Genomic DNA, 17029 nt, shown 5'->3' with positions numbered 1-17029 from the left:
ACAAAAAAATACAGATAAGAGCAGCATGCCAAAGCCACTTATACTATGCATAGCATTTCGGGCTGGCTTAAAATTAACTAAGCAGTGATGAAATCAGTGATAATACATTATTGTAAACAGATAACTATAAAGCACAAATGAGTATTACAAAGACAGGTCATATGGTTGCATGCATTGTTGTACATTCAGTCGTATGGAGTATTCTGTTAGGTAGTGTATTTAAAAAATAATAAAGTTAGATTGGGTTTTAGGTTTAACATTTGTGTGATATAATTGTGAGAAACATTTAAGATATACAATTTATAAGGTTCAGTTATTCAGTATTTATTTGGTTTTGGGTGAGTAAGTGATCTTTGAGAAGAGACTTGAATTTATAAACAGGTAGTGTTTCTTTTATATTTACAGGTAATGAATTCCAGATTTTAGGGCCTTTTATGTGCATTGAGTTTTTGCATAGTGTGAGATGGACACGAGGAACATCAAAGAGTGATCTGTGCCTTGTGTTATGGTCATGTGTTCTGTTGAGGTTGGCAAGGAGATGTTTGAGGGGAGGGTTAATATCAGAGTTAAGTGTTCTATGTATGTAATAGGTGCAGTAATAAGTATGGATGTTTTGTATGGTGAGTAGGTTTAGTGTATTGAATATTGGTGGAGTGTGCTGCCTGTAGTGAGAATTTGTTATCATTCTAACTGCAGCCTTTTGTTGTGTAATTAGTGGTCTGAGATGGTTAATTGTTGTTGAGCCCCATGCACAAATTCCATAGGTGAGATAGGGGTAAATAAGAGAGTGATATAGGGCCAGGAGGGCTGACTGTGGAACATAGTACCGTATCTTCGATAGTATGCCTACAGTCTTGGAAATTTTCTTAGAAATTTGTTGTATATGTGTATGAAATTTGAGTCTATTATCAATAATAATAATAATAATAATAATAATAATAATAATAATAATAATAATAATAATAATAATAATAATCACCCTGCCTTGGTGGGAGACGGCCGACTTGTTAAAAAAAAAAAATAATAATAATAATAATAATAATATGTAATAATAAGTTCCCTTGAAGCATGAAAAAAATCCTTAGTCCACCCCTGACAAGTGATGTGATAAGATGAGATAAAATTAGACAAGAGCTGACATTTGATGAGCATACACGAGGGTGCGGTGATAAGACTTCATAAGATAAAATTAGAGGTGACATTTGATGAGCATCGGCCCTTGCTTTGTTTTCGCTGGTACACAAGCATGTCTGTCTGTCTATTTGTCTGTCTGTCAAGCTCCCTATCTGTCTATCCATCTATCCGTCTATCCATCTAGCTTTCTGTCTCAGAGACAGCCACAAGACTGCGTCATCACATTTACTCGTATCTTCAAGCAGAGTATAACCCTTTTTCTGGATTTTTTTGGGCTATCCTAGGTAATTTACACTATGTATACTTGTATTTATGTGTACCTGTGAGACAGAGATAGACAGAGACAGAAAGAGATAGAGACAGATAGACAGAGATAGAGATGGAGACAGACAGAGACAGAGACAGATAGACTGAGACAAAGATAGAGATAGAGACAGACAGACAGAGATAGACATAGACACAGACAAACAAACAGAGCCAGGCCACCAGCAGCCAGCCAGCCATGCAGCTGGCCAGCCAGGTGGCCAGCCAGCCAGCCTGCTGAACAAGTATTACATTCCAGAATTGTTTCTCTTTACTTAGGGCATAGGTTATAAGACATTCTGAAAGGATGTTGCACATGGGTTATTATAGAGGTTTTTTGATATTTCCTCGACCACTTATGGCCACATCCACCTCAAAGCCACTAAACTCAGGGTCAACATCACTTTCCTCTTAAAATAGGAGAGTTAATACTATATGAAATCAGTAAATCCCATGTGTTTTTTGTGCTGTTTGCTCTAGCTGGTGCTCATTTGGACTGGTGCTCATTTGGACTGGTGCTCCCACAAGGTACTAAGTGGTCCCAGATTTTTTTAATGAAGTGCACACTGAGTGTTATGACCCATTCTATGCTGACAAGGCATTTCACGCCAATCGTGCCATATTTGAAGGCAGGAAAAATAAAACGTTTATATACATTTGGGGCACTAGCGGTAAGAATGTATATATGTATTTGGACCGTTTATGGGTTAAGGGTTAACCCTTTCAGGGTCGCTAGGCCCTCTCCGAGACTTGTTCTCAGGGTCACTAGGCCCTCTCCGAGACTTGTTCTCAGGGTTGCCAAATTTTCAAAAAAAAAAAAAAAAGTTTTTTCTTATGAAAAGTTAGAGAATATTTTCCCGATCATAATGACACCAAAAGTATGAAATTTGATGGAAAACTTACGGACTTATGCTCTTGCGAATTAGCAGTCTCAACAGTGTTTACGCATCGGCGATTTTGCCCACTTTGAGTACTATTTTCGGCCAATTCCCATGTACTAGTTGACAAAAATCATAACTATTTCGCTAGAACTCCATTTTTTCTATCGAATGAGTACAAGAAACCACCCATTTACCGATTTCAACTATCCAATAAAGTGGTCAGAATTTAGCAATTTTGCCAATTTCAAACAAATTTCAAAAGATGCCAAGTTCCAAATAAGGTCCAGAATAAACAAGAAAGACATTCCTGGCACTAAAATAACATTTCCTCTGTTCATTAGTCATGTCCCCACGCCCCTCTTACATTCTTTTGCTTTCCACTTCAAATTTTTATTCTCACAAAAAAATAGAAGATTTACTGTTATGCAGACTACTGCATTAGTGTAGAAATGGTATAAACAATATCAGCACACTTGTGAAAGAAGTTGACGTGTATTGGATGCGTAGCATGATTTGTTTACTTTTGAACTTTGGTAAAAATCGAACATTTCTGCTACTTTGAGCTCAATTTCAAGGTACTTTTCATTGTAAAACCAGTCAAAATCATCTCAATTTCTGTAATATGTCTTCCATTCTATAAAATGAGACCAGGAAAACTAGAATGCAACAATAAATACCATACGAAAATACAGTGCAAAGTCGCTGTTTTAATCCAAAAACACGGTCAAAGTTTTTTTTTTCTCATTACACACTGTGTGCTACAGGATTTTTTTTACACTGCGCACACCAGGCCACCGGACCATCCCTCATGTTCATTTCACACTTTTCAAAAATGAAGGGCCTGAAGACCTGGAATTCAATTCCCGAACCAGCAAAAGGTCCTCTGTAAACAAATTTAGGGCTAAAAAATCATCTCATCTCTCAATATTAACCAAACCAGCACTATGCTAACCCATTGGAAGCAACTTTCTCAAATATTTTATAACCTTTAATCTATTAAAACATAAATACATACTTAAAATAATACCACTGTACCATTATTATTTGTACTACTTATAATATTGTTATTAGTTATGTGCTACATCAAGACTATTAATCTTATTAACTTTTAACTGTCCCTCAGTAGAAATAAGATAAAATAATAAATATTTAAAATAAACCACTCTTAATCTGTCTAACTTAAGTAGTCTTTAAGTATTAGGATTAGTCTGCCCAAAATGCCCCAGCATGATAGTGGCTTGCTTTTCTTTTCAACAAGTTGGCCGTCTCCCACCGAGGCAGGGTGACCCAAAAAGAAAGAAAATCTATCCCCCCCAATAAAAGTACTTTCATCATCATTCAACACTATCACCTCACTCACACATATTCACTGTCTTTGCAGAGGTGCCCAGATACAACAGTTTAGAAGCATATATAAAGATATATAACATACCTCTCCAAACTGCCAATATCTCAAACCCCTCCTTTAAAGTGCAGGCATTGTACTTCCCATTTCCAGTACTCAAGTCCGGCTATATAAAAATAACCGGTTTCCCTGAATCCCTTCATTAAATATTACCCTGCTCACACTCCAACAGCTCATCAGGTCCCAAAAACCATTTATCTCCATTCTCTCCTATCTAACACGCTCACACATGCTTGCTGGAAGTCCAACCCCCTCGGCCACAAAACCTCCTTTAACCCCTCCAACCTTTTCGAGGATGACCCCTACCCCGCCTCCCTGCCTCTACAGATTTATATGCTCTCCAAGTCATTCTTCTTTGATCCATTCTCTCTAAATGACCAAACCATCTCAACAACCTCTCTTCACCCCTCTGACTAATACTTTTAGTAACTGCACACCTTCTGATTTCCACACTTCGAATTCTCTGCATAATATTTACACCACACATTGCCCTTAGACAGGACATCTTCACTGCCTCCAGCTTAGTTAGTTTAATATGTTTATTATGCACCCCATACCCATCCTGTGGGCGGTAGTCAAAAGATTACAGAGGTACATAATGGGTCCAGGGACTGGGCCTCAAAGTTTTGATAGCTGAGCAAGCTACAGAGGCAATGAACTCACAATTTACAAAGGTAATGAACTCACAATTTACAAAGGTAATGAACTCCAGGTAGGTCTAGTCACAATCATTACAAGTTACAAAGGTATTTACAGATTACAGAGGTACACAATGGGTCCAGGGACCGGGCTCCAAAGTTTTGATGGCTGAACTAGGTACAAGGTAATGAACTCACAAGTTACAAAGGTAATGAACTCACAAGTTACAAAGGTAATGAATACTGTAAGAATGGTTACTTACGTTTATACATGGCTGCAATCATGAACAAATTTTAGAGTAATGAGCAATTCACACTTCCACACCCGGTCACAACTGTAGTGAGTTATTGGTGCAAATGTTGATTGCTGAGTCTCTCTCTCTCACACACACACACACACACACACACACACACACATACAAATTCATACACACACACACATAAACACACACACACACACACACACACAAACTCATACACACACGCACACACACTCATACTCACACACACTCATACACACACTCACACTCATACACACACACACTCATACTCACACACACACACACACACACACACACACACACACACACACACACACACACACACACACACACACATGCACACATGTGGTAATGCTTTATTTACAGCTAGCAAAGTCAGGGTATTTCTCCAGAATGGTCTGTAATATACCACTGTGGATAAAATACTTAGCCATTTCTTGAACACTTCTGAGTGAGTTGTTTCTAAATTCATTAATTTTATCGCACTCCAGTACATAATGACGCAGGGTGTGACAATAATCCATCTGGCAAAGTTTACATTTCGTTTGGTCTACATCTGGTGGTGGTGATTTAACCTGCCAAAGATACTTGTAACCCAGCCGGAGCCGGGCGGTAGTGACATCCAAGAGTCTGCTTATTTTGTTGGATGCACCATAGACATGTGGCTCCTCCTGCATGATAGAATGATGATAGATGGACTCACTGGTGTCAATCTCCCTGAGCCTTAAGTCCATAAAATTCAGCTGAAGTTCTTTTCGTATTATTGTTCTCAAACTACTACCTGACAAGCCAAGATTGTAATCTACTCCCTCTTTGAAAGCATACAGCTTAGCCAATTTATCAGTTCTATCATGCATCTGAAGACCAATGTGAGATGGAATCCACAGCATGTGCACTCTGACTCCACTGTCCACAATCCTACCATACCTGTGTCTGGCTTCTGACACAAGCATGCCACCTCACTGCAGCATTTGCAACCCAACCTTCACACCCATATAAGAGTGTTGGTACCACTATACTTTTGTGCATTCCCTTCTGTGCCTTCATGGATAATGTTTTTTGTCTCCACAGATACCTCAATACACCACTCACCTTTTTTTCTTCATCAGGTCTATTGCTAACTTCATCCTTCATAAACCCATCTGCTGACAAGTCAACTCCCAAATATCTGAAAACATTCACTTCTTCCATACTCCCTCTCTCCAATGGCTTGCTTTGTACCTAATAAATTATAAAATGTAATCACATCATTGTAACTTTTGCAAATAAATCAATTTTGGACTTTGTCTTTATGGCAAGACAGTGATAGTTGGAATGATCATAAAATTACACGTATTTCTTTTTTTGGATCACCCTGCCTTGCTTGGCCAGCATGTTAAAAAGAAAAATTGTGGTAAGCAGGAAATAATCCCAAAAATCTTAAATTATCATTAGTTTTGAATAAAAGTGTGATCTAAGTATTTTAGATAAAAAATGAAGTATGTATAAAGTCGTACCTCGGGATACGAACAGCTCAAAACTTGAACAGTTATGTAAGTGTATTTATGTAAGTGCTTTTGTGAGTGTATTTTTGGGGGTGTGAAACAGATTAATCTTATTACATTATTCCTTATGGGAACAAATTTGTTCGGTATCGGCACTCGAACGGCCTTCTTGAACGAAATAAATTTGTATTCCAAGATACCACTGTATACAGACCTCATTGCAATTCACAATCCTATACATTATTTCGTTCCTTATATTTCTTGCAGCCGGATTCTACGATCAATGTGGAGATTGCTCCGGACACTATCAACCCCCGCCTCTTTCTGTTCATTAACCAGCCACGTTTACCTACCTTTAAGTCCAACATGGCATTCACTCTAGTGAGGGACCTTCCACTGAATAATGGTGAGGCACATATTAAGATTTACAATTAGGCAAAACACATTGTTATTTATCCTGGTATTGTCCAACTCTAGCTGCACCAATCACTGTCTGTCTGTCCAGTTTTAGCTCTACCAATCACTATCTGTCTGTCTAGTTGTAGTTACACCAGTCACTGCCTGTCCAGTTGTAGCTGCACCAATCACTGTCTGTCCAGTTGTAGTTACACCAGTCACTGTCTGTCCAGTTGTAACTGCACCAATCACTGTCCAGTTGTAGCCGCACCAGTCACTGTCCAGTTGTAGTTGCACCAGTCACTGTCCATTTGTAGCTGCAACAGTCACTGCCCAGTTGTAGCTGCACCAGTCACTTCAGTTGTAGCTCCCAGTCACTGTCCAGTTGTAGCTGCACCAGTCACTGTCCAGTTGTAGCTGCACCAGTCACTGTCCAGTTGCAGCTGCACCAGTCACTGTCCAGTTGCAGCTGCACCAGTCACTGTCCAGTTGCAGCTGCACCAGTCACTGTATGCTAGTCCAGTTGCAGCTGTACCAGTCACTGTATGCTAGTCCAGTTGCAGCTGTACCAGTCACTGTATGCTAGTCCAGTTACAGCTGTACCAGTCACTGTATGCTAGTCCAGTTACAGCTGTACCAGTCACTGTATGCTAGTCCAGTTGCAGCTGTACCAGTCACTGTATGCTAGTCCAGTTGCAACTGTACCAGTCACTGTATGCTAGTCCAGTTGCAGCTGTACCAGTCACTGTATGCTAGTCCAGTTGCACCTGTACCAGTCACTGTATGCTAGTCTAGTTGCCGTTGTACCAGTCACTGTATGCTAGTCCAGTTGCAGTTGTACCAGTCACTGTATGCTAGTCCAGTTGGAGCTGTACCAGTCATTCTGTGTTAGTCCAGTTTGGACTGGACATCACTCACAGTATCAGTCATAACAAATTTATTTGTTATATTGCAGCTGGATGATGGTACCATGGCCCCCATGTTCTGGGGGCGTCTAAAATTAAATGCTTCTTCAACAGGTTCCTTGATTCTGGTAAATCAAATCAAAGTTTATTCTCTATAAGGATTACAATGCAGTGTTTACAGATTTTGGTTATTGTGTGGTTTACATGTAGTAAAATACTAATTACAGAGAGGGCTACTAGAACACCTAGCATGACTAGGCATTTCGGGCAAACTTAGATTAATTCTTAACCCTAAATTATTACAAATTGTGGAGTAAGTTGACTAAATACTAAGTGACTAAATACTAAGTAACAAATACTAGTTTGTGAGTTTAGCAATGTGAATGCTTTTGTTTTGGTGATGTGTAGAACAAGTGTTTACATTGAAGCATATATGTGAACAGTATTTAGATAAAGGTAGGGAAGTTTTTATTGCATTTATGGATTTAGAAAAGGCATATGATAGAGTGGATAGAGGAGCAATGTGGCAGATGTTGCAAGTATATGGAATAGGTGGTAAGTTACTAAATGCTGTAAAGAGCTTTTATGAGGATAGTGAGGCTCAGGTTAGGGTATGTAGAAGAGAGGGAGAATACTTCCCAGTAAAAGTAGGTCTTAGACAGGGATGTGTAATGTCACCATGGTTGTTTAATATATTTATAGATGGGGTTGTAAAAGAAGTAAATGCTAGGGTGTTCGGGAGAGGGGTGGGATTAAATTATGGGGAATCAAATTCAAAATGGGAACTGACACAGTTACTTTTTGCTGATGATACTGTGCTTATGGGAGATTCTAAAGAAAAATTGCAAAGGTTAGTAGATGAGTTTGAGAATGTGTGTAAAGGTAGAAAGTTGAAAGTGAACATAGAAAAGAGTAAGGTGATGAGGGTATCAAATGATTTAGATAAAGAAAAATTGGATATCAAATTGGGGAGGAGGAGTATGGAAGAAGTGAATGTTTTCAGATACTTGGGAGTTGACGTGTCGGCGGATGGGTTTATGAAGGATGAGGTTAATCATAGAATTGATGAGGGAAAAAAGGTGAGTGGTGCATTGAGGTATATGTGGAGTCAAAAAACGTTATCTATGGAGGCAAAGAAGGGAATGTATGAAAGTATAGTGGTACCAACACTTTTATATGGATGTGAAGCTTGGGTGGTAAATGCAGCAGCGAGGAGACGGTTGGAGGCAGTGGAGATGTCCTGTCTAAGGGCAATGTGTGGTGTAAATATTATGCAGAAAATTCGGAGTGTGGAAATTAGGAGAAGGTGTGGAGTTAATAAAAGCATTAATCAGAGGGCAGAAGAGGGGTTGTTGAGGTGGTTTGGTTATTTAGAGAGAATGGATCAAAGTAGAATGACATGGAAAGCATACAAATCTATAGGGAAAGGAAGGAGGGGTAGGGGTCGTCCTCGAAAGGGTTGGAAAGAGGGGGTAAAGAAGGTTTTGTGGGGAAGGGGCTTGGACTTCCAGCAAGCGTGCGTGAGCGTGTTAGATAGGAGTGAATGGAGACGAATGATACTTGGGACCTGACGATCTGTTGGAGTGTGAGCAGGGTAATATTTAGTGAAGGGATTCAGGGAAACCGGTTATTTTCATATAGTCGGACTTGAGTCCTGGAAATGGGAAGTACAATGCCTGCACTTTAAAGGAGGGGTTTGGGATATTGGCAGTTTGGAGGGATATGTTGTGTATCTTTATACGTATATGCTTCTAAACTGTTGTATTCTGAGCACCTCTGCAAAAACAGTGATAATGTGTGAGTGTGGTGAAAGTGTTGAATGATGATGAAAGTATTTTCTTTTTGGGGATTTTCTTTTCTTTTTTTGGGGTCACCCTGCCTCGGTGGGAGACGGCCGACTTGTTGAAAAAAAAAAAAAAAACAGTTACTATATTGGAGTATCACAGGCAAACTTATGACTAGTTTGGAATCATTATTTTAAGATTAGGATACGTATTTCTGTGCTTAGTCAAATGGGTGAGTGAGTGAGTGTAAATGTGGACCACCAGGTGGTTTTTATGTAGTTAGTTGATGGGGTGTATCAGGGAGACAAGATGTTTTCAAACAGTAGTTTTGAAGGTGATGAATGTGTCTGCTGTTCTAGAGTTTTCAGGTAGAGTGTTCCAGATTTTAGGGCCTTTGACATACATTGAGTTTTTGTAAAGGTTTAGTCGGACACGGGGAATGTCGTAGAGATGTTTGTGTCTGGTGTTATGCCTGTGGGTCCTGTCACAACTATCAAGAAAGCATTTTAGGTCAAGGTTAATATTGGAATTTAAGGTCCTGTATATGTAGATTGCACAGTAGTAAGTGTGGATGTTCTGAACAGGGAGTAAGTTTAGATCTATGAAGAGTGGGGGGGTGTGTTGCCAGGGATGGGAATTAGTGATTATTCTTATTGCAGCTTTTTGTTGAGTTATTATTGGCTTTAGGTGTATTGCTGCAGTTGATCCCCAAGCACAAATAGCATAGGTGAGGTATGGATAAATGAGTGAATGGTATAGTGTGAGAAGGGCATTTTGCGGCACGTAGTATCATATCTTGGAGAGGATCCCAACTGTTTTGGATACTTTTTTTGATATGTGTTGGATATGGGTGCTGAAATTCAGGTTGTTGTCTAGGTATAGGCCTAGGAATTTGCCCTCATTATGTCTGGCAATTAGAGTGCTGTCTATCATGATGTTAAGTTGAGCATTACCTGCTCTGCTACCAAACATAATATAGTAGGTTTTGTCAGTGTTAAGTGTAAGTTTATTGGCTGTCATCCAAGTTGATATTTTGAGCAGCTCCTCATTAATAATGGTCTTGAGGGTGGCAAGATTAGGGTGAGAGATGACATAAGTCGTGTCGTCAGGAAAGAGAATGGATTTCAGATGTTGGGATACGTTTGGAAGATCATTGATGTAAATGAGGAAGAGCAGGGGCCCAAAGGACACTTCCCTGTGGAACTCCAGTATCAAGTGGCCGTGTTGATGATGCTGTGTCTTTAATGGTGACATACTGATACCTATTAGTAAGGTAGGATTTGAAATATGCAAGCGCATGGCCTCTTATACCATAATGGTCAAGTTTGTGGAGTAGGATGCCGTGGTCTACTGTGTCAAAAGCTTTTCTTAGGTCAATAAAAATTCCTAGCGGATATTCCTTATTTTCCAATGCTGTGTAAAGCAGATCTAGCATTTTTACAATTGCATCATTAGTGCTTTTATTTTTCCTGAATCCAAATTGGCAGGGGTTGAGCATGTTTTGTGCCGTTATAAATGAATACAGTCTCCTGTGCACGAGTTTCTCGAAGATTTTGGATAGCAATGGTAAGTTTGATATTGGCCTATAGTTGTTTACATCTGTAGGGTCACCACCTTTATGTATTGGTGTAACCCTTGCTGTCTTGAGTAGTTTTGGGAAGGTGCTAGTTTCTAGTGACTTGTTAAAAAGTAATGAAATAGCATGCGAAAGGACATGTGCCGCTCGCTTGTACAATAATGGTGGGACATGAGACAGGTTCCCTGAGTTATTTTTAAGTGACTTTATAATCTCAGTGACTTCGGTGGGTTCAGTTGGAACAAGATAGAAGGAATTTGTGAAATTCCCATCTAGATAGTCCCCAGCATGGGCATTGGTACGTGGGATTTTACTGGCAAGATTAGATCCTATGGTTGAGAAGAAGTCGTTTATCTTGTTAGCTGTTTCAGTGGGATGCAGCGGTGTTTCATTAGGTTTAGTTAGGGCAATATTCGTGTTTTTTTCAGTTTGTGGGTGCCCAGAATCTGAGAGAGTGTTTTCCAGGTCTTTTTTATGTCTCCTCTTGTGTCAGTGAATCTGCTGGAGTAGTACAGCTGTTTGGCTTTCTTTATTACTTTGGTGAGAACTGATGAATAGTGTTTAAGAATATCTTTATGTATTAAGCCCTGTCTATATTGCTTTTCATATTGGTGTTTCTTATCAATGGATTTCAGAATGCTGCTGGTTAGCCATGGGCAACCGAGCTGTTTATTCGTGATCTGTTTCGTTTTTATAGGACAATGTTTGTTTTATAGTCTAAGTGATTTGTTAAGAAAAATGTCTGTCCAATCGTCAATACCATTGGCCTTGCAGAATTCTGTAGGCCAGTCAACAGTCTCTAGGTCTGCTGTGAACGTCCTTATTGAGGCTTAGTCATGGAGTCTAAATGAAACTTTGTTGCATTCCAGTGGTGGTTTACTAATGTTTGTTAAGAGGAAGGTAGGGTAGTGGTCTGTAGTGCTGTCTGTGATTATCCCTGATTTAAGGGGGGCTAGTATATTGGTCCATATGTGGTCTATTATGGTTGCACTTGTCTCTGTGAGCCTGGTTGGTTTAGTTATTGTTGGTATGAGAAGTGTGTTTTTCATATTGTTGATGAAATCAGTTACAGGCTGATCATCTAGTAGGCCAAGGTTGATATTGAAGTCTCCAGCTAAGAGAAGGTGGTGCTTGTTCATTTGTCTGTTAGTTATTAGTGCCTTTAATTTCTCACTGAAATTTGGGATGTTTGTGTGGGGTATCTGGTAAATGGCACCGATTGTTATAGGCGTCTTAAGGTTTTTTAAAGTAAAATTAGCAAAAATGTATTCTCCATAAGTATTCCCCATAAGTAAAGGGTTCTTGATCCAGAGAATTTGAGCTGCTTGCCACTTCCTTGGATCAAACCTGGTTGTTTCTTATTCCTCATGTCCTGTATGACTCTGTAGGGGATGAACATTTCTCGTAAATATAATAATACAGTAGAACCCCAGTATCCATGGGTTTGATTTCCATGGTTTCAGTTATTCACAGTTTAACCCTTAAACTGTCCAAACGTAGATCTACATTTTTCAACATTTGAAAGTATGTAAAAAAAGTAGATCTTCTTTTCTTTTTTTTACATTTGAAAACATGTAAAAAAACTTTGATCTTTTTTTTTTGTTATATTTGAAAATATGTAAAAAAACGTAGATCTACTTTTGGAGCACTACGCATGTGAATGTAAATTTGTTTGGACAGTTTAAGGGTTACTGTGGCTTGGAAATAACCTTTGAAAAAGTGCTAATTCTCATTTATTTTGTGTAATTTATCAGTTAAATTTTATCATATGTATGTAAACAAAGAATGACTTAAATATGGGGTTAACTACCATCCACATTTATGGGTATTCATGGTAAGTCTTGGAATGTATCCCCTGTGGATATGGGGGGAGTAAGGTAATCATGTTAATTTTTGAAGTTTAATCTTAAGTTTGCCTGAAATGCATTTTATCACTATGGACTTTTCTATATGTGATTAAACATAAACTGAGAACAATCAACTTTACAGGTACATATGAATATTTATTGCTGGCTGACAGTCTGGCTGGTATTGGTCGGTACTTTTTGGGTGTTGGCGAGTTTAAAAGTGCCTTTAACATGAGTCTGCTGAACAATTCTGCGCAGAACAACATCAACATGGACGTAGTGCAGAACATATCAACCAATTATCGGCTTCGTATAACAGTCAACGGTGCGGCATTTCTGAACAAGTCATCAATGAATTGGGAGACACAAGGTGTTGTTGTGAGTATTTTAAGACTGAATTACAGTAAATGGTGGAGATACTGGTCCAAAAAGAAAAGATAAAGTTTCACCTTTTAAATTTAGTAATATATACAGGAGAAGGAGGTACTAGCTCCTTGCTCCCAGCATTTTAATTGCCTCTTACCATCCTACCAAGTGAGTGTGAAATGAAAGCCTGAAATTGTTTTACATGATGGTAGGATTGCTGGTGTCTTTTGTCTGTCTCATAAATATGCAAGATTACAAGTACGTCTTGCTACTTCTACTTACACTTAGGTCACACTGCACATACATGTACATGTTTATTTATACACACTCATCTGAGTTTTCTTTGATTTTATCTTAATAGTTCTTGTTCTTATTACTTTTCCTTTTATATCCATGGGGAAGTGGAATAAGAATCTTTCCTCCGTAAGCCATGCGTGTTGTAAAAGTCAACTAAAATGTCGGAAACAATGGGCTAGTAACCCCTTTTCCTGTAATAATTACTAAAAAGAATAAGAAGAAGAAAATTATCAAAGTGAGAAGTCTGAATGTGCATGGATATTGTGCAAATGATAAGAAAGAGATGATTGTGGATGTTATGAATGAGAAGAAGCTGGATGCCCTGGCTTTAAGTGAAACAAAGCTGAAGGGGGTGGGAGAGTTTCAGTGGAGAGGAATAAATGGGATTAGGTCAGGGGTTTCAAGTAGAGTTAGAGCTAAAGAAGGAGTAGCAGTAGTGTTGAAGGATAAGCTATGGCAGGAAAAGAGGGACTTTAAATGTATTAATTCAAGGATTATGTGGAGTAAAATAAAGGTTGAATATGAAAAGTGGGTTATAGTAAGTGTATATGCACCTGGGAAGAGAGAAGTGTAGAGGAGAGAGAGAGAGATTTTGGGAAATGTTGAGTGAATGCGTGGGGAGTTTTGAACCAAGTGTGAGAGTACTTGTGGTTGGGGATTTCAGTGCTAAAGTGGGTAAAAATGTTATGGAGGGAGTAGTAGGTAAATTGGGGGTGCCAGGGGTAAATGAAAATGGGGAGCCTTTAATTGAGCTATGTGTAGAAAGAGGTTTGATAATAAGTAATATATATTTTATGAAGAAGAAGATAAATAAATATACAAGGTATGATATAGCACGTAATGAAAGTAGTTTGTTAGATTATGTAATGGTGGATAAAAGGTTGATGGGTAGGCTCCAGGATGTACACGTTTATAGAGGGGCAACTGATATATCGGATCATGAGTTGTAGCTACAGTTAGAGTAAGAGGTAGATGTGAAAAGAGGAAAATGGCAACAACAAGCAAGAGGGAGGTGAAAGTGTATAAACTAAGGGAGGAGGAAGTTTGGGTGAGATATAAGCAACTACTGGCAGAAAGGTGGGCTTGTGCAAGTATGAGTAGTGGGGGGGTTGAAGAGGGTTGGAATAGTTTTAAAAATTCAGTATTAGAATGTGGGGCAGAAATTTGTGCTTATAGGAGGGTGGGTGCAGGAGGAAAGAGGAGTGATTGGTGGAATGATGAAGTAAAGGGTGTGATAAAAGAGAAAAAGTTAGCTTATGAGAGGTTTTACAAAACAAAAGTGTTATAAGAAGAGTAGAGTATATGGAGAGTAAAAGAAAGGTGAAGAGAGTGGTGAGAGGGTGCAAAAGGAGAGCAGATGATAGAGTGGGAGAGGCATTGTCAATAAATTTTAATGAAAATAAGAAAAAAATTTGGAGTGAGTTAAACAAGTTAAGAAAGCCTAGAGAACGAATGGATTTGTCAGTTAAAAACAGAGTAGGGGAGTTAGTAGATGGGGAGATGGAGGTTTTGGGTAGATGGCGAGAATATTTTAAGGAACTTTTAAATGTCGATGAAGAAAGGGAAGTGGTAATTTCATGTACTGGCCAGGGAAGTATACCATCTTTTAGAAGTGAAGAAGAACAGGATGTAAGTGTGGGTGAGGTGCATGAGGCATTACTTAGAATGAAAGGGGGTAAAGCAGCTGGAACTGATGGGATCATGACAGAAATGTTAAAAGCAGGGGGGGATATAGTGTTGGAGTGGTTGGTATTTTTGTTTAATAAATGTATGAAAGAGGGGAAGGTACCTAGGGATTGGCGGAGAGTATGTATAGTCCGTTTATGTAAAGGGAAGGGGACAAAAGAGATTGTAAAAATTATAGAGGAATAAGTTTACTGAGTATACCAGGAAAAGTGTACGGTAGGGTTATAATTGAAAGAATTAGAGGTAAGACAGAATTTAGGATTGCAGATGAGCAAGGAGGCTTCAGAGTGGGTAGGGGATGTGTAGATCAAGTTTTTACACTGAAGCATATATGTGAACAATATTTAGATAAAGGTAGGGAAGCTTTTATTGCATTTATGGATTTAGACAAGGCATATGATGGAGTGGATAGGGGAGCAATGTGGCAGATGTTGCAAGTATGTGGAATAGGTGGTAAGTTACTAAATGCTGTAAAGAGTTTTTATGAGGATAGTGAGGCTCAGGTTAGGGTGTGTAGAAGAGAGGGAGACTACTTCCCGGTAAAAGTAGGTCTTAGACAGGGATGTGTAATGTCACCATGGTTGTTTAATATACTATTTATAGATGGGGTTGTAAAAGAAGTAAATGCTAGGGTATTAGGGAGGGGTGTGGGATTAAATTATGGGGAATCAAATACAAAATGGGAATTGACAGTTGCTTTTTGCTGATGATACTGTGCTTATGGGAGATTCTAAAGAAAAATTGCAAAGGTTAATGGATGAGTTTGAGAATGTGTGTAAAGGTAGAAAGTTGAAAGTGAACATAGAAAAGAGTAAGGTGATGAGGGTATCAAATGATTTAGATAAAGAAAAATTGGATATCAAATTGGGGAGGAGGAGTATGGAAGAAGTGAATGTTTTCAGATTCTTGGAAGTTGACGTGTCGGCGGATGGATTTATGAAGGATGAGGTTAATCATAGAATTGATGAGGGGAAAAAGGTGAGTGGTGCGTTGCGGTATATGTGGAGACAAAAAACGTTATCTATGGAGGCAAAGAAGGGAATGTATGAAAGTATAGTGGTACCAACACTCTTATATGGGTGTGAAGCTTGGGTTGTGAATGCAGCAGCGAGGAGGCGGTTGGAGGCAGTGGAGATGTCCTGTCTAAGGGCAATGTGTGGTGTAAATATTATGCAGAAAATTCAGAGTGTGGAAATTAGGAGAAGGTGTGGAGTTAATAAAAGTATTAGTCAGAGGGCTGAAGAGGGGTTGTTGAGGTGGTTTGGTCATTTAGAGAGAATGGATCCTAGTAGAATGACTTGGAGAGCAATTAAATCTGTAGGGGAAGGAAGGCGGGGTAGGGGTCGTCCTTGAAAAGGTTGGAAGGAGGGGGTAAGGGAGGTTTTGTGGGCAAGGGGCTTGGACTTCCAGCAGGCATGCATGAGCGTGTTTGATAGGAGTGAATGGAGACGAATGGTATTTGGGACCTGACGATCTGTTGGAGTGTGAGCAGGGTAATATTTAGTGAAGGGATTCAGGGAAAGCTGTTATTTTTATATAGCCGGACTTGAGTCCTGGAAATGGGAAGTATAATGCCTGCACTCTAAAGGAGGGGTTTCAGGATATTAGCAGTTTGGAGGGATATGTTGTGTATCTTTATACGTAATTGCTTCTAAACTGTTGTGTTCTGAGCACCTCTGCAAAAACAGTGATTATGTGTGAGTGAATTGAAAGTGTTAAATGATGATGAAAGTATTTTTCTTTTTGGGGATTTTTTTTCTTTTTGGGTCACCCTGCCTCGGTGGGAGACAGCCGACTTGTTAAAATATATATATATATATTTTTTTTTTTTTTTTTTTTTTTCAACAAGTCGGTCGTCTGCCACCGAGGTAGGGTGACCCAAAAAAGAAAGAAAATCCCCAAAAAGAAAATACTTTAATCATCATTCAACACTTTCACCACACTCACACATTATCACTGCTTTTGCAGAGGTGCTCAGAATACAACAGTTTAGAAGCATATACGTATAAAGATACACAACATATCCCTCCAAACTGCCAATATCCC

At 39.0% G+C, this 17029-nt stretch overlaps 1 protein-coding gene across 1 annotated transcript in view; it reads left to right on the top strand.

Moving 5' to 3' along the window:
• The window catches only part of LOC128701426 (location of vulva defective 1-like), a 384351-nt gene that overhangs the window by 148207 nt on the left and 219115 nt on the right, over positions 1–17029 (top strand). The window contains exons 20-21 of the mRNA XM_070100373.1: positions 6394–6532; positions 12777–13012. Coding sequence (XP_069956474.1) covers positions 6394–6532; positions 12777–13012 — 375 coding nt within the window. The remainder of the gene's footprint in view (positions 1–6393; positions 6533–12776; positions 13013–17029) is intronic.

This window comes from Cherax quadricarinatus, chromosome 72 (assembly GCF_038502225.1).
Source record: "Cherax quadricarinatus isolate ZL_2023a chromosome 72, ASM3850222v1, whole genome shotgun sequence".
Classification (NCBI taxonomy): Eukaryota; Metazoa; Arthropoda; class Malacostraca; order Decapoda; family Parastacidae; genus Cherax; species Cherax quadricarinatus.
The sequence above is the reverse complement of the archived record's forward strand: the minus strand, read 5'-3'. Positions and strand labels throughout refer to the sequence as shown.